The 22,734-nt window shown below is 45.1% G+C and overlaps 2 protein-coding genes and 1 long non-coding RNA gene across 4 annotated transcripts in view; all 3 read left to right on the forward strand.

The window, feature by feature from the left end:
* The first annotated feature begins 5,819 nt into the window (after positions 1–5,819).
* On the forward strand, positions 5,820–7,905 carry LOC127589895 (uncharacterized). The gene is made up of 2 exons (XR_007959518.1): positions 5,820–5,897; positions 7,200–7,905. It is a non-coding gene; the product is annotated as an uncharacterized LOC127589895 (long non-coding RNA).
* A 5,303-nt stretch (positions 7,906–13,208) lies between these two features.
* On the forward strand, positions 13,209–16,845 carry actb2 (actin, beta 2). Of its 2 annotated transcripts, XM_052049209.1 has the most exons (6): positions 13,209–13,374; positions 14,513–14,637; positions 14,725–14,964; positions 15,298–15,736; positions 15,819–16,000; positions 16,088–16,845. In XM_052049209.1, exons 2-6 carry the CDS (start codon positions 14,515–14,517, stop codon positions 16,229–16,231), a joined length of 1,128 nt encoding a protein of 375 aa, XP_051905169.1. In that variant the 5' UTR covers positions 13,209–13,374; positions 14,513–14,514; the 3' UTR covers positions 16,232–16,845. The 2 variants fall into 2 exon arrangements, with proteins under 2 accessions (XP_051905169.1, XP_051905170.1); XM_052049210.1 differs by lacking the exons at positions 13,209–13,374; positions 14,513–14,637 and adding an exon at positions 15,054–15,085 and having other exon boundaries at positions 14,815–14,964.
* A 4,533-nt stretch (positions 16,846–21,378) lies between these two features.
* tnrc18 (trinucleotide repeat containing 18) overlaps positions 21,379–22,734 on the forward strand; it is a 44,203-nt gene continuing 42,847 nt past the window's right edge. Inside the window, 1 exon segment of the mRNA XM_052049214.1 lies at positions 21,379–21,578. The gene's annotated coding sequence lies outside the window, so the exon portion shown is untranslated.

Consider the following 22,734-nt stretch of genomic DNA (forward strand, 5'->3'; position numbering starts at 1 on the left):
ATCCAACAACCAATAAAACTGGGATTTGGAACAATGCGTTTTGTACTTTCTTGTTGCCGCAGAAGCTTTTTTTTTTTTTTTTTCTGGAGCGGTATGTCTACTCGCACAGTTCCACTGCTCATAATCAACAAAAGAACGTTTTACAATGATTTATCAATCGACAGGTAATGTCACATTCATTTCAAACTAATCAAGCTAATGCTAGTGCTATAACCCCTTTGGCAATGATTTGAACACGACACGATACATCTTGAGGATTGAGCTGTACAATATATTCTTTATCCTCTTTCTCCTATTGTAATAATTATCGTTGCACCACAAAATATGGTGATTGTATTGCTGGGCAAACTATTCAATCATAATCCAGCTTGATTCTTCTGTGTATTTTGACCACATGGAGCCGTGCCATTGACATACGCATGTGGGAATGCACTACTCCCCCCCCCCCCTCCTCTCAATAGAGCCTTTGTGTTGAAACATGAATCTAACACACACACACACACACCACACACGATGGTAATGTAATGATGGAGACTCCAGAGCAGGTCTCTAATCCATTTCCCTCCCATCATACTGCAGACCCCGGAGGGACGTCCACCATGGCAAAACAAACACAACCCCCCTCCACCCAACACCTCTCCTGCCCCTTACTTCCTGCTTCACTAACCATCCCAGATCATGAATCCCTCCGTCAGTCGACAGTCAGCACCCCCTTGGTGCCCACCCCCCACCCCCGGGCCTCCATCCGTGCCTTTGTACCACCCTCCCTCCTTGATTCCATAAGCCTGAAAAGATGAGTCATACAAAATATGTTCCAGATCCCAGAAATGGGAGCAGTGGTTTGTGGCTAAAGCGTCATGCTGGAGGCACGGCCGGCTCTCACTTTTTTTTTTTTTTTGGTTCACCCCCCTGAGCAAAAAAAAAGGGAAAGGCTGTGGGGGAAGGGACGGTAGAGAGCCTGCGTTTGTGTGAGAAATGGCCGCTATCTCCACCCCCTGTTCGGCAAAACTCATTTCTCTGTCGCCATGGCAACCAAACGTAGCTACAAGCAGGCTGGGTGTCCGAACCTTCATCATCGACAATGCAGATGGACAGGGGATTAGTTGTGTGTCTGTTTTGTCTCAACCATCTTAATTGCGTGGACATTTTGGCTAGCTCTCTCTCTCTCTCTCTCACACACACACACACACACACACACACAAACACACTAGAATGAGTACCCTTCACCCCAATGCACTGCATATGTATGTGTGTACAGTCCTTCCTACATTTCCTCTGAAAGACTATTAAGAATTTGAAACGGCACACTAGTTTTTTTTTATTTTTATATCAACTTTCCCGGAGCCTCTGATAATATCACGCCGCCTTCTCTTACTGGTCAGACGGACGGACTCTCAAGTCATGAGGATGTGCATCCTCACACAAAGCTCCATTCACGGTTTCGGCACGCACATCAGAGGGAAGCAGCGAGCCGGCTCTGTAAACAAAGAGGCCAAACAGATCCCCGGCGTGCATCCGTTGCGTGCGTGTGCACCACCGTGCAATCAAACACACGTGCAATAAGCTTCTCAAGGCATATTTCCCTCCAAGTGAAAGTACAGATGCTCCCCAGCCTACCTTCAGCTTCGTGAGTGAGCACGGAAGATTTGAGAACCTTGATTGGCAGCCTGCACCGTATTGATGTCCTCGTTGCTATGCAGAGGAAGTCTCGGAGTTGTGGAAATCAATGATCTCAGCTAAAACTAGCTTGCTTTTAAGTCGAAAACGTTCTGTCAGCAGTGCTCCGTGACCTCCGACCTATTATAAACACAGTGAAATGAATGCCATATGATATGTTTAATCCTCACATTGTAAAGGGGGTGTAATGGTGTCTATATATTATTTTCCCAAATCCGTAAGTAGACTCCAAATTCTGTGATGGGGTGAAGTTATGGCCAAGGGAAGAACGCATTCAAAAGAAAAAATCCCCTCTATCCAGCGGATTACACGCAGTCCAAGAGGAAATTCCAATGAAGACTTCTGTCTGGGTCCAAAGTGGCCTTTATAAATCATCCATTATATGGACAAAAGTATTAGCACAACTGTTTGTTTGTTTTTCACAGAAGAGAAAATATGGAGTTGATCCATTGGTTTCAGCAGCAACTGTTTCTACTCATCTGGTGAAGGATGAGATGACAATATTTGTTGGACTCACCTGGCGCTTTAAGAGGGGCGGGGCTGCCACGGACAGGTGACCGTTCAAGTGACGTAAAAAGCATCATCACATTATGTTACGTTAGTGAATACACTCGCTTCTTCGTCGGCATAGCCCGATGGTAAGCTACGCGTGTGCGTTTCTTTACCAGATATGTAAAGTTAGCTGAAGATTCGATCATGACAATCGGTTGCTTTGTTTGTCTGCTTTGCATTGTGTCCGTTGTGCTTTATGTTTGCCGCATCGCTATGCAAATGTCCGTTACCGTTCGCAATCGGCAATTTAAACCGCGTGGTTTAAAGTGTTGCTAGAACAGTGGTGTCTTTATTCAGCTCATTTTTGTATAATTGTCATGTTTGTCCAGCTGCAATTTGATGTTTGAAAAAAGTAAATTGCGTTGCAACTGGACTTAATCATGCCGGCGCCCCACTTCCGGGTTGGGCCGTTGGGACTTGTAGTTCTTTTGTTCGAGTCAACTTGATGTGTTTGTGATGTATGGTTTCTTACGTTTGAAATAATAATGCATAGTGAAATCATGGTTGATTAAAGTATTTAACTGTATTGTTAAAATAAAAGTATTAATTGTCAATTCTATACATGTTTACATCGTGATTCAGAAAAATTAGATGTATTCATTTTTTTACTGCATTTGTGTGCATTAGGTTTTTACCTGCAACTACTTCTGCTGCAAAGTGCTCCAATAAATGTGTCAAAAAAGTACAGAAAGAGTGATCCTTCCATGCTGACCGACGATCCCTATTCAGAGGGCTGTGAAAAACGGAATTAACTGAACAATATTGTATTTGAGGGGGACAATTTGTTTTTTTACATTGCTTCAAAGATGTCAGATGGTCTTCGATATACCAAACCGCACACATGATTGTAAATGTATTACCGAAGACACACTGCGCCCCGCAAATGACATCTAAAAGAAGGAGAAGCGGGTGCCGTTTCACAAACTGGGCGAGCTGCCTTCCGAGGAGTGAGAGCAGATGAACTGAATATTTTGTCCCCCGGCCCCAAAAAAACTCTATCATTATCACAGCTGTTGTTTCTATTGACTGTATTGATTCTATTAATGGGGGCACTTAGGCCTCTCTTCTCTGTGTCCTGTGTCTTGGTGGTTCATGTTTCCACATGAGCAAGAAAAAAAAACTGCAGGAACTCGTACCGAAAGCAGAAGCGTTCTTGAAGATACAAATCTGACAGCTTTCTTCGGGATTAGACATTTTATCACCCAAGTGGCACCAGTTCAATGTGAGACCATGACCAAGCTGCAGCTGTCTAACTCCGTCCATCTCAAATCAATCTATCTCCGGTGTCTCACAAATGGAGGACACTCCTCACATATATTTCAATATTTTTCTTTTCATTGGGGAAAACACGTAAGAAATGACACTTTGCGACATGTGTACCTGGTTTCTGGCCTAAAGTCAGCTAGGCGACCCCTGACCTTCATTTGGACCTTGGACGAGCGCTCTGGAAAAGGGATGGATAGGACGGACAGATCATGATTGGCGGCAGATCGATCGGAGCGTTACTATGTACCTATCGAAAAATGTGGAAAGTTTTCAAAGGAGCTTCATCGAAATGGAAGGGGCCACATGTGCGTCTACGTGCATCAGGGTGCAATCACAAAGGAATTTGCGTTGAGCCCGGCGAGTGTGTCTGCACACACAGCTGCAGCGCAACCATGGGCCTCCTCTCCTCCAAACAAAGAGCTGGAAGCCGGAGCAACTGGGTTACCCCTCACACTCGCCATTCTTCTCAACAGGAGTCAGGTCAAAGGTCACCATAGAGGCAGTGTGTGCGTGCTTTGGCCTTGCCTCCCCCCCACCTTCTAGGTTCTCTTATCGTCATGGCAACAGGAATACATAGCTTTTCCCCTCTGTTTAACACATTATGAGGGTTTTGTGTGTGTGCATATGCAGAGGATGGCCTATAGCTGACAGCAAGATGTAGGTCACTCAACAGAAATGTGTAGCATGAGTCGGACACCAGTGCACGTCTGTTTGCGTGTGTGTGCGCGCACACACAAGCATGTTTATGTGTCATGTGGGGACATAAATGTGTTTACATAGAGAAATTATGGTTGTGTGAGTGAGCATGATGCAGGTGGACTGAGGGCTTTTCCTTCCAGTGTAAGAAGGAAAACAAACATTGATACTTGTGACTAGAGGGGAAACTTGATCAGGAAGCCTCTAAAAATACAGTTTTCCTCTTCTGGACACATCCTGTCCACATGAATGCACACTGCGGTATCCGGCGCAAGAATTTCCACTTCCTTCCGTGTTTCCCTACTTGTCTTATGAAGTAGGGAACTGCTGCTTCGTTTGGACACAAGAACAAAAACAAAAACAAAATCATTGCTGTGAAATGCAATAAAGCCAAAATGGTTTCGCAGCAGCAGAAGTTATTTTATGATAACTTGTCCGTAAAGCGCCTCCCTCGTTCCATCTGCAGCTGCTGTGAAAGCGCACGATCAATAAAGATGCACTGGATTGTATCGCATAAAGCGCCGCTCGCTTGAGTTTAAGGGAGCTCTAGTGTGCCACCCATTGGCGACAAGTGAACATTGCAGCACCGACAGCAACCGTGGAAAATGGGATTGCACACCACATCTGTGAACGGACGAACACGAGCAGGTGTTGTTGGCCACTGCCACCACTTTCCTGCCCCCCACCTCCCCTTTGGAATCCCCCACACACACTCACCCCCACCCCCCCCCATTTCCTCTACAGCGACCTCCTTCCAACGTTTTCATCTTTCTCATTACAGTAGTGGGAATCGGGACTTGTTATATTGTGTGCCCTTGTGCTATAAAGAGCTGATGGGGCCTCCCCTTAAGAGCTTCACATGCAACACAGTAATTGTGGGCTCTGCCGGCTTCTTATTACACAACACCCCCTCACACGCCCACACACACACCCATCCACCCCCTTCTCCTTTAAGCGAAGGAAGAGGCAGCATTATAAGTAGAGTAACAATCATAAAAGGTCTGGAATACAACAAATGGTTTCAATTCTGCCATGGGTGTGCCACGGATGGATCTGGCTATATTCTGGCTTGCTGCAGTTCACAATTTAAAACACGCGAAGGCTCCACTTGCGCGCAGACTATTAAACCAAGTTGATACAAGGCGACTTTGAATAATTGATGACGATGTCGCGTCGCTGATTTGCAAGTACACGAGCGGCGATTCTGGTGTATTTCAATGGAAACGTCGACCAATCATCATTGATTACAAAAGAAAAAACAGCAGAACGTTTACAAAAAAAAAACACCCACTCATCCAGCTTTACTTCTGTAACCAAAGTAACAAGGGGAAAAAAACAAACAAAATGTGGTCAGACATACTTTTATTTTTTTTGCTTTCTCCCAGACACCAACATGTGTCTCAATAGGTCTGCTAATCCTTATATAACTATCAACCTTGACATGTCCTAGGTAATCTGTTTACAATCTGATGAGCCAAGAAAGGCTCACTCCGCTCACTCTTGTTGCCCTCCAATTAGCATTCTTTATGAGCGAATAAAAGCAGCAGGGGAGTTGCAAATGAATTAAAAATATATATAACAGTAAACCTACTGTTTTTTGTTTTGTTTTGTTTTGTTTTTGTATTGTTGGGAAATACAAAAATGAATAAAGGCAGGGGAGGAGCAACGTGAGAGGAGGGATTGACAGTAGTACCTGTCCTTAAAAGGTAATCCAGCCCAGGTGATGATTACCTGTCCTAAAGAACCAATCACTGCAGCGAGTTGCGGAACTGCCGATGGGGTTTTACCACTCTTGATAAAACACGTAAGCGAAAACGTACCGAGCATACCAGAAAGTGAAGTTGCACACTTCCTTCTGCGTATTCCCGGTACGTGAAATCAACCAAGTTTTCGTTGCGCTGCATATGCGCGTGCGTGGGATTATGTAACAACGCAACCAAGGGAAATAGCAGTGCGCCTCTTGACCTTCTTTGTGGGGCCCCCTCAAACCTTGTGTCCGCTCGGGGGGGGGGGGAGAGATTCCACGTCTAATTAGCGACGCGACACTCCAAATGCGTTCGCGCTTACGTACACTTCCACATAAATGAAGAAAAGAAAACACACGGCGCCTGTTTTGTAGAACAAGACTTTCCACTTCGATACCCGCTCAAGAGGAAGCGAATACCAGAGCTTGTGAAAAGCACCTCGTCAGGAACTATGCGGAGGGAGAAGCGAATTTCTTGCGATCGAAAGAGAGAAGGAAGGGAGTGGCGCTTTCTTTGCCTTGGCACACTTTTGTGAGAGCCGGCCTCGACACAAATGCAGGTGTCAAGAGTTTAAGCGCTCGAAGAATGTGAAACAAAAACAAAGATAAGATACAATGATACAAAATCAATATGCGTGGCTGAATATCGGTGGTGATACTGCGGGATTCGATTTGATAAGGTGTAAGGCGTCTGAGTCAGAGATCTTGCCAAAGTTGCCCAAAACTTCCTTCCTCGTGACTAACATGCATGATGCTGACACCGCAACAGATGAAAGTGAAGCTGATCCCGGGTTCGTCCGCATCCACTTTTGTCGCTGTGGCCGTGCCGTTAAAATCCATACCTGCTGACTTTTCACCTTATATGGTGCCTCATTCTAAAAGCAGTAGAGGAAGCGCCTCTCTTGTCAGTACTGTAATGACAAAACTCGAAGTTCCGGTGTTCACCGGAGCAGCCGTAGGGGGCAGCATTGAGCAAAGACGCACTAACAAAAATTGCAGCCTTAGGGCTCGGTGTGTTTTTCCACTTCGTCCAAAAGCACACAAATGTCGAAAGGTGACGTGCTCATCATACCACATATAGATGGAATGAAGTGTGTATAAAGGGAACCCCCAAAAAATCATAGGGTGCATGTTCCTACTCTGGTTTAATTCCGAAAGAAAACGAACCTTACTAGTGTGATTTTACTCAGAGGCCACACAAGAAGTTCAACGTTACTCATTTGGGTTATGAAATGATCAAACTCCTCTTCTGCTATTTCCATAGGTGGAACAACAACCCGAAGAGAAGTGAAAGCTTTGAGGCCTCAAACTCCTCTAATCTCACTCACACACTCCCATGAACATAACGCACAGCTCAAGGAGTTTACTCGCGCCCAACGCAATGACGTGCAGATCATTTCATAGTCCTGAAGGGACTTGCAATTGCATCCCATGTGACCACCCTTGCATTCCTCAGATTGCTGTCATGTGACAAACCTAAAGATCTCCTTTTATGGATGTCTGATTTAACAAAAGGGCGCGGCCTCGCTCATGGTCAACACATTCATAGACAACAAAGTGCAAAGTTGCAGAGACACACAGGGCAAGGTTTCGCACATCTCTGCTAATCCAAACATAAATAAACAACGACAAAGGGATGGGAGTGATGACATCACATTGTCCTCCTCTCCAGTCACATGGCCGGTGGGAGGCATGAGGCCTGCGAGCAAAAGGACCGGCTTGATCTTTGCTCCGTTTATTTCATTGGGATGGTGATTATCACAGAAAGAATCTCAAATTAAGCACAAGTCAAGATTGAAAAGCACAAAACAGCATGAATAGGATCACGTGCTGCATAGTTATATAAACATTAGTCACATCTGGCCTTGTTACAAGAGGCAGCCCTGCAACTTTGATGGTCAAATGGACGCAGACCCCTTGTACTGTGTACTTTCTACAATAAAAGCTTTGCAACTTGTTTTACTCTCTGACCAAGCTAATGGGGACCATTTTTCAATGTTAGCTTTAATATCAACCATTCAGTCATAGTTGTGCAACTTTTTAAAAATCAATGTGCTTCTTTTGACAGGTGACACATCTCTGTTAGATCATGCGTATAAAACCCGGTACATTACTCCAAACGCAATGTTCGACAAATATGTTGCTCAATGTAGACTTTGTCCTCCATTCAGCTGTAAAAATGGCAGCTTTTGTGTTACACTCGTTACACTCAAGTGAAACGACTGCCATTAATGACTCAACACGTGACTTTAGGTCATGGGGACGAAAATACATCGAGAAAAGAGAGTCACGGAGAAAATTTTCATTAGACAAGGTTAAGAGCAGAAAAAGATGAAGAAATGCTGGAGTGACACGCTTTCAGGCAGGGCGCCGGTTCGCTACTTCCGCTTTAGCCCACTTCCTGCCTCCTCTGCCACTGCTGTCATTTCCTTATATGGCAGGCACAGTCAGCCAATCAGATCAGAGCGTCCCGTTCATTCAAACTGCAAGCGAGGAGAACCGCAAACTGAAACACGAATGGCGTTGCTTTTTATGAGGCGTTCAGTGTACCTCGGAGATTAGGATATTTCCCATCTGGACACTGACAATGTTTACGTTCTGCCCTTCGCTTCAGCAGTATATTTTCCAACATATTACAAATGCTTTACACAAAAAAACAAATGTTCTATTTGTGACACGAGAACAGAAATAAACACCGTGTTCGTGGCCCATCTACCTAGAACACTTTTTGAGGTTCATCAAAAACATGAATATGCAAATAATACGATAGCCCAAAGAAAAAGAATAAAAACATACGTTAAGCAGTAAATACTAATCAATTTGTCTATTACACAAAATCGCGCCTGGTGTTGACGTCAAGAACCGTTTAGTTTGAATCTTTACGACGTCACAAACACTTGAAAGAATATGTTTCAGGCGAAAAAACTCTTTTATCATCACGTGAATTGAGGTATAAATTAATCGCGCTTGTGCCTTCTGGAGTCCACTGAGATTGTCGCCGCTTTGTTGCTGCACGTCGAGAACTTTTTTCCCACGTTCATCGCTTCGAGCATCCATTTGAGTGAGGTAGGATGGCAATTACATAATTAATGCTGAGTTGTACAAGGATACTTTTAGATATTTTTTTCGGACTGGTTGAAGGATTGCACAGCTCTTATGTGACAATTAAATATGATTTATGTCAATGTTCTTGAATGCTTTAACCATCATTTTGTTTTATGTTTTAACGCTGTTTTGGTGATGAATTACATGGTGATTTGAGGAGGAGAGTTGAAACAAATTGAGATCTGATTAAATAAAGTAAGGTGAAGTTATGTAAAGGAACTGTTTTGGGGCATGTTAGTGTTCAAAGCTGTTAGCATTTTGGTGTTTTTATACAGTTTGAGTTACAAAAATGGCACTTGGATAAGAATGCCTGTAATGTGTGAACGGGTGTGTAAGTGGCTGAACGGTGTGACTTGTCAGTGTTGCTGAAGAGCGCATGAGATGTGGAAGATCAGGAAGTTAGACTGTAATCCAAGGAATGCTTGCATGTGAAAAGTGTCAAGATGAAAAGTCTCTGCAATGGAGATGGCAGAGAAAAAGCCACCAGTTCACCAGATGCTGTGTGTGTGTGTGTGCCCGCTCATGCGTAATATTACATTGCTGTAATATCATTGTAATATAAAATATTGCATTCTTGTCCAAATGTTGCAATATGGCGTCGCTGTACTTTGAAGCGAAAGTGATTGCTTTTCATTGTGATTTGATGGATGCGGGGGTTAAAAGTTGCTCAGTCATCTGGGTTGCTTGAGAACCTTAAAAGGCACCCAAAGCCTTCACTTTGAGCCAATTGGAGCTGAGAGTACAGGGAGAGGAAGTAAAGTGAGTATTGAGGAATAGGAACACAAGAGGAGGGCCTGCTGTGACTTTCGGAGGAACCAAGGCCTTAAGCGCTACATGCGCTTATTACATGAATTTGATACACAAAAGTGGGTCATGTACTTGAAGCATGTGATCATTTGGTCATAATGGTGGTATTGTAAAACAAAAATAAATAAGGCCAAAGCAGATTTTGGGCTACTGAATGAGTTGTGATGTTTGTGGCCACCAGCTCGAATAACATTCACAGTAAATAAGCATGTGTGCTTTGATATAGACTAAATGACAAATATTCTGTGACTAATATTCTCTGACTAACTGCTTTCTTTGATCCGTGATGTCACATACAGCTCAGGATTCCTTGATGTCCTGGGAGTGTGAAAGGTGGGGGTTGTAGATCATTTTGGGCTGTAATTGGGAAGCTAATCCAATCGTAGCAAGAAACTGCAAGCCAGCTGGCAGACACGCACGCACAGCTGGTGACTAGTCCTTGCCTTGGAGTAAGACTATTGCCGCGGTGACCCGCGGATCAATGACACTGCAGACAAACCGATCTTATTGGCTGTTTGATGAAAGCAAGGGGTAGAGATGAAGGAGGGGGGTTGGGGCGAGGCAGGAAGGAGGCAAGTGAGGGCAGCCTTGGTGAATGGCGTTTCCCTGTGACTGGCCACAGATGGCAAACAATAGGCCACTCGGTTACTTTGCATAAGGCCAGTACCATGACAACTTCCTTGCTTATTTTGCACAAAATGAAGCCGCTCAAGTGCAGAAACTGAGTGACTGCACTGAATGAGGAAAGATAAAGTCCTGAGATTGCTTGTATTTGGGTGAAAATCGAGACCAGACAACTAGGACCTTGTTTTTTTTTTTTTGCATCTAAGATTGCATTTGATGGTTTCGAGCTAGAAAAGTGTTGTCATTATTGCAATAAACTTCGCAATCGTGTGTGTAATACAGATATAATCTGTACTTTTTTTGGGGGGGGGCGACAAATCTTTATAGGGGAAGTCAAGTCAATATCGTCTAAACATAGTATTCTGTTCATAATTGCATTTGTGGAACATGAGCTAAGCAGAAAACTCCGCCCGCTTTTATGTCTTAATGGGGGCAGCCAGTTTGACTGAAAATGACATAGCAGTGTGCCTAAGGGCTCAGCTTGCGAAACGTCACATGACCAGACATAAAACAGGTAAGCTGCAATCGGTCATGACCAGAGCCCATAGATTGTATTTACTTAAGTAATTGTTTTCCATGTAAATTAACATTTACAGAATGTGACAATCTTTTTTTTTTTTAAATAGTACGATATACATGTGGAGAGTCGGATTCTACGTGTAATGAGAGAGTTGATCAATGGGTCCTTTGGTGTGAACAGAAACTTGTGGCAGAGGAACAGGTTGCTACATATGAAATTGGATGACGTGAAGCCAAGGAGTGGCAATGAATGAATGTGTGGACCGACGCGGCTGCCGGGCTGGTTGGTTTGCTCGTTGGACTTAAGCTGAGCTGATGACCTCACACGAGGATGTCAAAACCATTTTTCTTTTTCAAATCACCGGCAAACTGTTTTGTGTCGGAACTGCGTCGCATATGGCTCGGTAGATTTTGTTTGTGTGCGTCTGCGGGGATGTGGGCGTCGCCGTTACATATTGTTTGGGCTGACATTGGTCAGCACAAAGCAAAGGCTTATTTTGCTGTCAGAATGCAAACACACATGCACTGTCATCAGAATGGGATTGTGCTTATTGGCTGTTGCTCTTTGAGTTGCGCACTCGCATAAACGCGCATGTTTTAGTGGTTGGTTACTTCATTTTAACATGTGCATCTTCTGCGATGCAGCTTCAGAGCAGGCAACATGAGCTGGTCGCCAGGTTGTAAATATTCTCACAAACTGTTATGACACGTGAGAAGAGTCCACTCAGGGACAGTTTGCCCAACACTTGGCTGAATGAAATTCCCTTGAAGAGGTGTTGACAGCGCACCGCTTAAGCTGGACTGAACAACCAGCCACATAAAAATAGCATGTATATCCAAAGGCCTTATTGCTTAACACCCACTGACAGGTTATTGAACACAGTGATTGAGTAACATGGTAATTCCAAAGTTGTCATATCGTGGAGAGTATCATTAATGTCACAATTATCGAAGTGGGCTCCACAGGAACCATGAGTCACCCACTCATATAATGTATGTGGAAACCTTAGGGGCACTCCCTCTTGGCTGGTGAAACATTTCCCAAACAATCCTCTTGGGTGAGGCACCTACACTCAAGGGGGAGGCATCCTTGTTTCAGCTTTTATCATTGAGAGTTAGTTAGCACAAGTCAAATTTAACAGCATCCCTTTAAAATTGGAGGTAGGGATATTGGCGCTCAACTGTTGAGTTTCAGGCCTGGTACCGGTCGGCCATATATGAGTCAGCTGTCTACAGAGTAAACTGTAGTAGATTCCATGTACTGCAACTGATTTTTTTTAATTACATCGCATATATGATATCCTGAATAAAGTATGAGATCATGGAACCTTTGAGACTGGCTTCTTTTGGACTAAGAGGAGCTGCTTCACTCATCATTTTTGGTCATTATTGTGCTTGTGGCCTGTGCTCCTGCTGATTTCACAGAATCTTTACGGTCATGTGAGGACAGTCACATCCATTTCAAACTAGTAGCTTGACGTGAGGAGGAATAGTGGCCAAGGCCCTTAAAAAGGCATTGGAATTTTTGCAACATGCTAAGAGGAAGAGGAAATGTGAAAGATGAGGAAGAAAGGTCGATGCTTTTTGCCTCCAACTTTAAATGGCTGTGTTCTACAAATGTGAATGAGACTCGGGATTACAGTTTGAATACCCGATAAGAGGTTAAAAATGGACATACCCTCTTTTCGCAGAACGCTTTTCGTGAGAATCATCTACAAGCAAGCAAACAAGGCAGTCCTTGGCAAAGAAAGGGAAAGGGTGGCCTACAAATGTGGTCATTCCCCAGTCGCCCTCTAATGTGTGTCATGCCGGTGACCTGGTGATGCCGTCCGTGTCTCACGATGACCCCACACAAGCTTTGCAAAAGCCCACAGTAACGTCCTCTTCACCTCAATGTAAATCTGTCGTATCAGGCAGCATTAAGATAATTGCATTCACTGGGAGGTGCGCAGTCTTGTCCATCTTAATGTGGAAGAGAGACCCCCGTTCATTCTTGTGACAGTTTATGCGTGGCTTAATTTAACGTATGAAATGCTCTTATCGAGGGATTACGCTAGCTGTGTTCTCAACATCACTCCATTTCCCACTTTATTTTCTTCAATCCTTTAGTCATGAGTCTCGCGAGTCGCCCTCAAATCGCGAGCGCCCATTGCGCAGCGCCGCGTGCACGCGACGTGCCCGGTGCATGACGCTGGACCAATCAGAACGCGCGATTCCCAAAGTTTACCTTATATGGCGTGAGCCGGGCCACGAAGGAGGTATAAAAGCCGCGGTCCCCGTACGCGATCCTTCACTCTGAGCACCGTCACACGCAGCTCGTGCGGGATACCATTTGCCTCAAACCACTTCCCTAAAAGCGAAAAGCCCCCCACCCAAAGGTAAAGGTTCTTATTTTTTATGTAATCTTTGTATACACGACGCTTAGAATTTTTGGCGAATATATTAAATCTCTGGTGATGTAACAAGTTTGACAACTGCTAGCGACCACGAGGTTCTATTGTCTGAACATTTTTTACCACTATTGGCCGATAAAAGCTCGAATTGCACGGTGTGTGCTTATTTTTTGGGTAACTGATGTTCAAGGCCAATGGCTAGCTTTAGCCTGCCTTTGGTGTTGCTCGTATTCTCAGCATTTGTAACCGGCTTATGAATGCAACCTTGTGAGCGCTTAGTGGTGACTTAACGTGTATTTGACGTTGTACACATGCAAACATTCAATCTGCGCCTTCTACGGCTTAATGGTTGTCGTCGACCAAGATGGTTCTTGATTGGTGTTGAGGGTGTCTGGACCGTGGCTGCTCCTTTGTGCGCTCTGCGGCGGGGTGTGACCTACTTTAGCATGTTAGCTTAGCGCCGCCATCGTGCTGCTTGCCACCGCCCTTCATTCTTGTACTTGAATCAGCTCGAACATTTCCGCTTCCTTGTACCAATTGGGGACTTTTTTTAAAGAACTTGACACATTGATTAAAAATGCTGTGAAGTATTGACGGGATTTTTGGTTTTAAGGCGTGGCTTTCGGGGAACTGTCATGGTCTAGCCTGCACTGAGCATGACTCAAGACAAGCCGGTGCCTTGGGCTACATTTTGGATGGCGTCAACTTAAAAAAATGTTCTTCCGAATATGAGTAACAATAAGTGACGACGGGTTATTGCGTTGAGTGATCCGCCCCCAAAATGGAGCAATGAGGGAGAATACGTAACAATGGACAGGAGGGAGTGGTCGCTGCAGTACCAGTTGACTGCTCTTCGTACTCTGCCGCCCTGGCTGTGCGCCAAGGCGCCGGTAGCGGCAAAGCTGCTCAAAACCCGAACCATGCCCTTATATGGTAACAAGAGCATACAGCGCCACTTCCTTTTGTCTGGCCACATGGAATTTGGCTCGCGCTCTCCCTCTAGTGGCCGCCCGCGTCACTTCCTCCCGCAAGCAGGAAGTGACAGCGGTGACGATCTGGAATGATTTCAAGATGGATGTTGTACTTTGAGTGTTAATGGCTTCTCGCCCCCTCTTTATTTTCAGTTCAGCCATGGAAGATGAAATCGCCGCACTGGTTGTTGACAACGGATCCGGAATGTGCAAAGCCGGATTTGCTGGAGATGACGCTCCTCGTGCCGTCTTCCCCTCCATCGTCGGGCGCCCCAGGCATCAGGTGCGGCACAGTTTTTTGCATTTCGATTTTTAAATAAAATGTAGTTGTTCGTAACATGAGTAGTAATGTTTGAATATTTGCTTTTAGGGCGTGATGGTCGGCATGGGACAAAAGGACAGCTACGTTGGTGACGAGGCCCAGAGCAAGAGGGGTATCCTCACCCTGAAGTATCCCATTGAGCACGGTATTGTGACCAACTGGGATGACATGGAGAAGATCTGGCATCACACCTTCTACAATGAACTGAGAGTTGCCCCCGAGGAGCACCCCGTCCTGCTTACAGAGGCCCCCCTGAACCCCAAAGCCAACAGGGAGAAGATGACCCAGGTAAGATGTAGGGAAGTCCCTGTAGAATTGACCTCATTTCCTCTCTCTCTCTCCATTTGATTCTCATTCGCCTTCCTCCCTCTCTCCAGGATCTCTCTTTGAGATGATCTGTCATCAACAGGTCTCTTGACTGTGTGCCTTTTTCCTTCCTTTCTAGCTGAACAGTAGATTGACATGCACAAGTGTGAAGGAATGTTGAATTTCTGCACCTTGTTTCTACTAACTTGAATCCGATCCTCACATTTAATGCATGCAGAAATGCAGTGGTCACCAAAGGTAATGAACGTCTTGTTATGTGGCCGTCATTCTCAAGTGTCCTCTTTCTGCCCGCAGATCATGTTCGAGACCTTCAACACACCCGCCATGTACGTTGCCATTCAGGCCGTGCTGTCCCTGTACGCCTCCGGTCGTACCACCGGTATCGTCATGGACTCCGGTGATGGTGTGACCCACACAGTGCCCATCTACGAGGGTTACGCTCTGCCCCACGCCATCCTGCGTCTGGACTTGGCTGGCCGTGACCTCACAGACTACCTCATGAAGATCCTGACAGAACGTGGCTACTCCTTCACCACCACAGCCGAGAGGGAAATTGTGCGTGACATCAAGGAGAAGCTGTGCTACGTCGCCCTCGACTTCGAGCAGGAGATGGGCACCGCTGCCTCCTCCTCCTCCTTGGAGAAGAGCTACGAGCTGCCCGACGGACAGGTCATCACCATCGGCAATGAGAGGTTCCGTTGCCCCGAGGCCCTCTTCCAGCCTTCCTTCCTTGGTATGTTCAGTGTCGAAGCCTGAAAGCGCACGATGCATCTCTTGGAAAAACGCCACCTGCTAACATTTGCTTGCGCTCTTAGGTATGGAGTCCTGTGGCATCCACGAGACCACCTACAACAGCATCATGAAGTGTGATGTTGACATCCGTAAGGACCTGTACGCCAACACTGTGCTGTCCGGCGGTACCACCATGTACCCTGGCATTGCTGACAGGATGCAGAAGGAGATCACAGCCCTGGCCCCATCCACCATGAAGATCAAGGTGAGAAACTGCTCATCCCTCCGCGGGAGTTGACTCAAGTATAAATGGATGCCAAATGTGCTCACGTTTTGTTTTTGTCCTTTGCAGATCATTGCCCCACCTGAGCGTAAATACTCCGTCTGGATCGGAGGCTCAATCCTGGCTTCTCTGTCCACCTTCCAGCAGATGTGGATCAGCAAGCAGGAGTATGATGAGTCCGGCCCCTCCATCGTCCACCGCAAATGCTTCTAAACAGACTGTTCCTCCTCCCCTTCCCCAACCAAATGCCCAACATTTTCAGCTCTGTGCAAAACGACCACAACATTATCATACATACTCAAGCGCAGAGCCTGTTGACCAATTCACTGGCATGGCTTCTGTTAGTTTTTGGCGCTTGACTCAGGATTTAAAAAAACTGGAACGATGGCGACAGTAATGTTTTTTGGCAAGGTTCAATAAAGCACCCCCCAGGGTTTCTGCAGTTGCATCTGGGGACTTAACATTTCTTTGAGTCATTCCAAATGTCTAACTGCATAAGACACATGATTCCAAATGGTAACTGCATTGTTAAGACATGTATTTTGCCTCTGTGAAGGCTGCCCAGTGGTTGGTGCATACTTAACATGGTGGTAGTATCGCTTGTATGTAAATTATGTCTGGGTTTTTTGTACTTTCAGCCTTAAAAATATCTTGGTCCTGTTTATTTTTTTGTTATGCAAAACCCAGTTGTGACCTGTTCTTCCCCCTGTTGGCAGTTTCATCCCCAGGGTGGTGGGGCAAGGGGTCAAGAGGTGATGGGGTAATGTGGGGTGCCAGATAAGTACACTGACTATCCCAATAAAGTGCACATGTGTTCAGACCAGAAACTGCTTTTTCCTTTTTTCTCAAAATGCTCAAACTTGACTCTTGCTTTTAACATGGTTTTTGGTTGGCGAAAATTACCAAAACGCACATTTTGACAGCAGCTACTAGATTTTTTTTGCGTGCATAGGGTAATTAAAATTAACTTCGATTTAAGTAACGTACTACACAAGCTTTTACTCTTTCAATCAGGAAACGGGTGTCAAAATGACAAGTGCTTCTAGATGACATCAAATAGGCTAATTTAGTTACCCATGGTGCTATTGGGCAAATCTAATACGGCAGAGGTGATGAAATCTAATCGCGTGTGCAATTTCTCTTAACATATTTGCTTGGGCTAAAAGCGCTATATCACGCATTACACGCAGTGCCATATTCGATCAGTAGATGGCGCTCAAAACTTCGTGCAACAATTTAGGTTTTTTTTTTCTTCATGGTCAGACGACGTGCAATCACATAGATTGAAGCATCTGTGTATGGTTAGGCAACAAGGGATTCGGCAGGAAAATTGCATTATAACACGAATAGTGGAAAATGAAAGTAAATCCTGAGCACGGCACACGATAAAGTAGGATAAAATGGATGATACTACTGTTTCACAATGGCAGCATATATCCAGCAGTAGCTCAAGTAACACTTAGCCCATTCATCAGGCTGTCCTCTGCTATTAATGAAGTTCGATCGGCTCCTGCTGCACAGCGGAAGTGGTGATGGATGATCATCCGAGGTGGCTGTTGGAAGAAAATACAAATGGACGTGAACGTGCATTTATGGCGCAGATGTATGTATACATACGCATAAGGTTTGTGTGCTGCTTTTATGAGTTCATGACTTGCATTTGTTAGGCTGAGATTGCAAACGGTCGTCTGCGTTTACATTTTACAAGTGCGATACTCACTCCTCTCCACCAGATGGCGCCAATGCACCGCACAAAACCGTGATTGGCACACCGCTACTGCTCCTCGTCGTAAAGAGTGTTCAGAAGTCTCTCTAAAAATCGAGCGTCGCATCATAGTTACAATTAAAAAGGGCAGCAAGATGCCCCGAATTGTTAACATGCGTGCTTCATTTTCCCGAGGTTCAGGGTTTGAATCCCAAGTGTGCGGAAGTTGCAAATTCTCCCCGTGCTTGTTTCCACATTCCAAAAACTAGCATGGAAGACTTTAAATTAGCCAAGGGCACATGAATGGCTGCTGGTCAACTGCAAAGTGGTGGCAGTAGCTTTGTTCGACAGAGTGACCTGCCATGCCGCGTTAAAGTGTCCAAAACAGTCTAGTAATTTAGCAAGCGAGTCTCACCATTGCGTGGGAGCCGACAGAACAAAAGATGGTTAAATTTGATTAAATAGATTGCTTATGGGCCTTAGTTATTTAGTGCTGATGATTCCCGATTGAGTGACTTGATTATTGCAGCTTTCAAAGCTAAAAGCAGTGAGCCGGAAACTGTAATATCTATCTGTTGCCTGGCAACAACAACAAAAAGAAAGACAGTAATCCAGGCAGCATGTTGAAGATAATTAGAGAAGCAATGAGGATTGTGCAAATAGAAGAAACACAAATATAAAGAGCAAACCTGATGGGGGAAATTCTGAGCAAATGAAACGGAAAATGCAAACTATCAGGTTGGAAACCTTGCAGGCACTTTTTAGTGCATCGCCACTGTACAACAGCACGACCCGTGTTGCTCAGACTGCACACCTCACGCAGAAACACAACACCTTACATGCATGGAAATTGTATCTACATATGGAGTGTGTCAAAGCATTTTTGTAATAAGATAAGATATCCTTTATTTATCCCACGCTGGGGAAATGTACAGCCTCCAGCAGCAAGAATGTGGGTAGAAAGAAGAAAAAACAACAAACCGTTCAATTAAGTGCAATATAAAAACAAAATGGATAAATCGCAGTGCTATTCACAATTGTTTTTCACATCATTTAATTATTATTATTGTCGTTATTTTTATTCAGCGGCCTGACAACAGTCGCTAGGAACGAGCACCGGTATCTCTCCTTCTTGCAGCGCGGGTGTAACAGTCTCTGGCTGAAGGAGCTACCTAGTGCTGTCAGGGCGGGTAATGTGACTAAGTGGGTGTATGTGTGACAATGTTAGTTCTCCAGCACCCCCCCCCCCTCAGAAAAAAATAAAACCACACACATACACTCCACTACCACCGCACCCACCTGCAGTAAAACCCTGCAAGGCACCATCTGGTGATTGACAGGTACCCCCATGAGATTGGTATACTGCACGTATGTTGAATTGCTTGCTATGGGGGGGGGGCTTGGTGTCAGTCATGGCCTAGGCTCACGTTTATTGCGTTGGTGTGCTTGCTTCAGACCATCAGAAACCACAATGCTGCAATTAAACCTTCCTCAGATTAGTCGTGCTGCAATGCAGTGGTACTTGCCTCAGTACCAATAACAGTACGGACCGGAGCATGAGTTGGCCCCCGTGGGCATGCGAGCTCTCTGCGTAAGTGTGTGAGTGGAATGGGTGGGGTCACCGATGACATCTGTTATTTATTGCTGCTCCCGTGGTTGGGGAAAAGAGGTGTGAATGTGTCTCTTCTGGCTTTATTATGAACCGAGGGTTGGGTGCTTATGCAGGGGACACGTCTTCTTGTCTTTATTTATTTACACCTTTCCAGAGAGCAGTGAACCCCCCCCCCCAACTGAATTAATCAATGCTGTCTCTGTGCTCTGTCCCCTGTGGGTTTATGCAGCCACATGCCTAATCAGATATTCTCGTCACCGACTCTATAATCATTTACCACGTATTGACTACAACCTCCAAGAATATTATTCCGAGAGGTGGTTTCGAAAAGGGTGAAATTGGTAACCAATGTTAGACGTTGTGTTAGAAGCGCACTCAAGCTGATATGACCTTTACTTATTGACGTTAAGAGGTGCAATATTGCTTCTGCAGCATTTGTGGCTCTCCCTCATGATTAATATGGAGGTTTTCTTCAACAGCTCAAGAAGGATTTGTGTATGGGTGTGAAATGAGTCAGTAGAAATACCAAAAACAAATCAATGCGTTCACACGCTCCACTGTATAATCTTGACTATGAACTGAGATGTTTGTGGCATTACATCGAATTACCAAAGTGACGTTTTGGATTAGATTGCGTTGCTGTGAGAAGGTTACATGATGGATGACATTTGCTGGGTTTCAACAGTTCATTTCTTTCACAAATAAGCGTATATGACGCATCACGTGCGTGCTATGTATTCCGGACTGTTTGGCATGAATGAGTTTCATAAACCACCCACCTCCAGAGACCACCACCATCGCCGCAATATATGACAAGAAAAACAAGGAGAAGATGAAACCTGCCAAATGTTTGTGGGGTAAAGAGAGCAACAATGGAAGCCTAATCTGCACCCATTGTCTGGATTCTCAGTTGGAGGGAGGAGAACAAAGAGCGCCTCGGATCCCTCGGAGGGCTCAGTACGGGACATCGCACACATCTGATCCCAGTCTGGGCACTCCCTCTCCGGGTCCTGCCGAGGATGAGAGTCGCCGCGAAGGCTCTGGATCATCAGCCTCTAGTTCTACCTCATCCGGGAGACGTTATCCTTTCTGTGACAAGGGGTGATGTCACCGAACCGTGTATATAATTTGAGTTGTTTATCCCTCCGTTTATTGACGAACCAGGACGACATTCTCGCTTCACGGACCTACAACCTCCTGGTTTACTCTAGCAAAGGATCGCCTTGAAACCGACACTGCAAAGGAAGGAGGGGCTGGAGGAATCAGAAAGGGAGGGAGGGAGTGACATGGGCATCTTGAAACAGTGTCAGATTTTTTAATCAACATTTGTTGGAACTGCATAGAGCGCACTCGCGCTGCTTCAGAGCCAGTGGAAAGGAGGAGAGGAAGAGGAGCGAGGGTGTTGCGCGGATCGCATGTAGCTTCCAGGAGAGTTTTTGCATAAGCAAACTAAAACAACGTCATTTTCCTCCTCTTCTGATGCAAATGTAAGCAAACTGCGCTGCACCACTGTCCTTGGGCAGTGACATTTGCATCTCGAAGACTCCGTTAGATGAGAGCTGAACAGCTGCCACACACACACATACATATCATATGTATATATATTAAAAATATATATATAATATATATAGCTAGGTAGATAGGCATACCAGCATATAAAATGCAAATTACTCTAATGCACTTGCAGCTAAACTACGTTAAAAAAACACTGCAGCATTTTCTACATTTCCCCTGTGCTTTGCGCCTCCATTCTAATCAATGTGGAATTGGTGTGCGTGGGGGTCGTCTTGCACCACTACCGCCACCAACCATCACAGCAACCCCTCAATTTTGATCGCCTAGTCCACAGGAGTGAGGGGAGAAGAGACCTTGAAACGAACGGCCAAGCCTTTCTCGCTCCATAATTAGTTTTATAGTGCTGGTGAAGGGCCAGTGTTTAGAATTTGATCGACGTGAAACGTAGCCAATCACAGAGTAGCTGACGCCAACAAATGGGCGGGGGATTTTTAAGTAGGCGGTGCTACCGAACTGGGCGGTGCTAGCGAAACAATGCTATGTTTCATTGCTGAGGAGTAAACGGCTAAGACTGGCGCTCTCGCTTCCCCTTTTTAGCCCCGCAGTCCACCTTCGAGCGAGCCTGGAATGGACTACAGCAGTTCTCCGAGCAACTTGGACGCACTTTACGAGAGTCACAGGCGTTTTTAAATCGTGTGATCGCTTCTTTTAAACCCCTCCCTTTTCAAGTAAGCGCTTTGACTTTGTTTTCGTACTTTTCCCCTCGGTCGCCTTGAAGAAGAATTGTTGCGATTTTTCGTTATTTCTCACAATCAACGTTGTTTTTGGTCGGTTCTTTACGGTTAACTGCGGAGTAAAAACATGACTTTTTATAAACACCCCCCCCCCCGTGCCTGGGAAAGTTTAGCCGTTAAAGGAATGGTACAAACTTTGAAACGTGGCTCTTAATGTCGTGTTTCTCCGCCACTAAAGCACGCAGATCACAGCCCCAAATATTGTCTTAACTCCGCGTACGGATTCATTAGTATTGCCTGGGGAAGTAAATGTATGTTTGCACTGCTGGTTTTAGAAAACAAAACTGTTGTCGAGCGAGCCTTGTGCAAGTGATCCTGCCCGCCTGCATATCACGAGTCATGGCTGTAATGTTTGTTTGCACCATTTGAAGGTTAAATCCACTTTCACTCTCTTTTCTCCTTTTTTTTTTACATTGCGCCGTGTTGAATCACATTTCTGTTTAGCGGTGATTCAACGCTATTCATTTTTGTTCCGCTGATGTATTTAATAAATTTAAAGATGATTCGCAGTTACTCGCAGCAAGTTAACTTGTGTATTTTCGCGTAAAGGCAGTCACGATATGTGCAGATGGTAGTCTTCCACTTATTTCCCCACAGTAATTTATTTTAGTTTTATTTTATCTTAAGACTCCGCGCTAGCTCGCAGAAAGCTCATTTACAAAGTAGGTCGAACTCGTGCGAAAAAAAATGACTCGGAATATATGTGTATATCTATCGACGACGTCTTTTGAAGGTAAATGAGATTTTACTGTCTTTAAACTAGCACACATACGTACCCGATGGCCCCGGACTAAAATTATGTGCAACAAAACGCCACCATGGCTGTGACTAACGACGGCTATCTATTTACAACTTTTTTTAAAATTTTCGACTGTTCACTCGCTGTATATTTTACGCTGCATTCGGTTTGCGTTTTGAGTACGACTTAAAGTATGAAATTGGGTTAAATAAAGAAAGCTGCTCGATGTAAAAATGCATTAAAATACGAACGTATGCGTTACCATGCAATAATTGCCGAGTGTGTTCATGGCGGCGCGGAGCCACTGACCGGTGCGCGCTGGTCGCGTTTCCCCGGGACGCGAAGCCCTGT

This window comes from Hippocampus zosterae, chromosome 17 (genome assembly GCF_025434085.1).
Source record: "Hippocampus zosterae strain Florida chromosome 17, ASM2543408v3, whole genome shotgun sequence".
Taxonomy (NCBI): domain Eukaryota; kingdom Metazoa; phylum Chordata; class Actinopteri; order Syngnathiformes; family Syngnathidae; genus Hippocampus; species Hippocampus zosterae.

Bases quoted from the DNA above. Each gene is read 5' to 3' on its own strand.
- actb2 (XM_052049209.1), top strand. From the start codon at position 14,515: ATGGAAGATGAAATCGCCGCACTGGTTGTTGACAACGGATCCGGAATG. The intron at 14,638-14,724 runs GTGCGGCACAGT...ATTTGCTTTTAG, and splicing joins TCGGGCGCCCCAGGCATCAG to GGCGTGATGGTCGGCATGGG. The intron at 14,965-15,297 runs GTAAGATGTAGG...TTCTGCCCGCAG, and splicing joins ACAGGGAGAAGATGACCCAG to ATCATGTTCGAGACCTTCAA.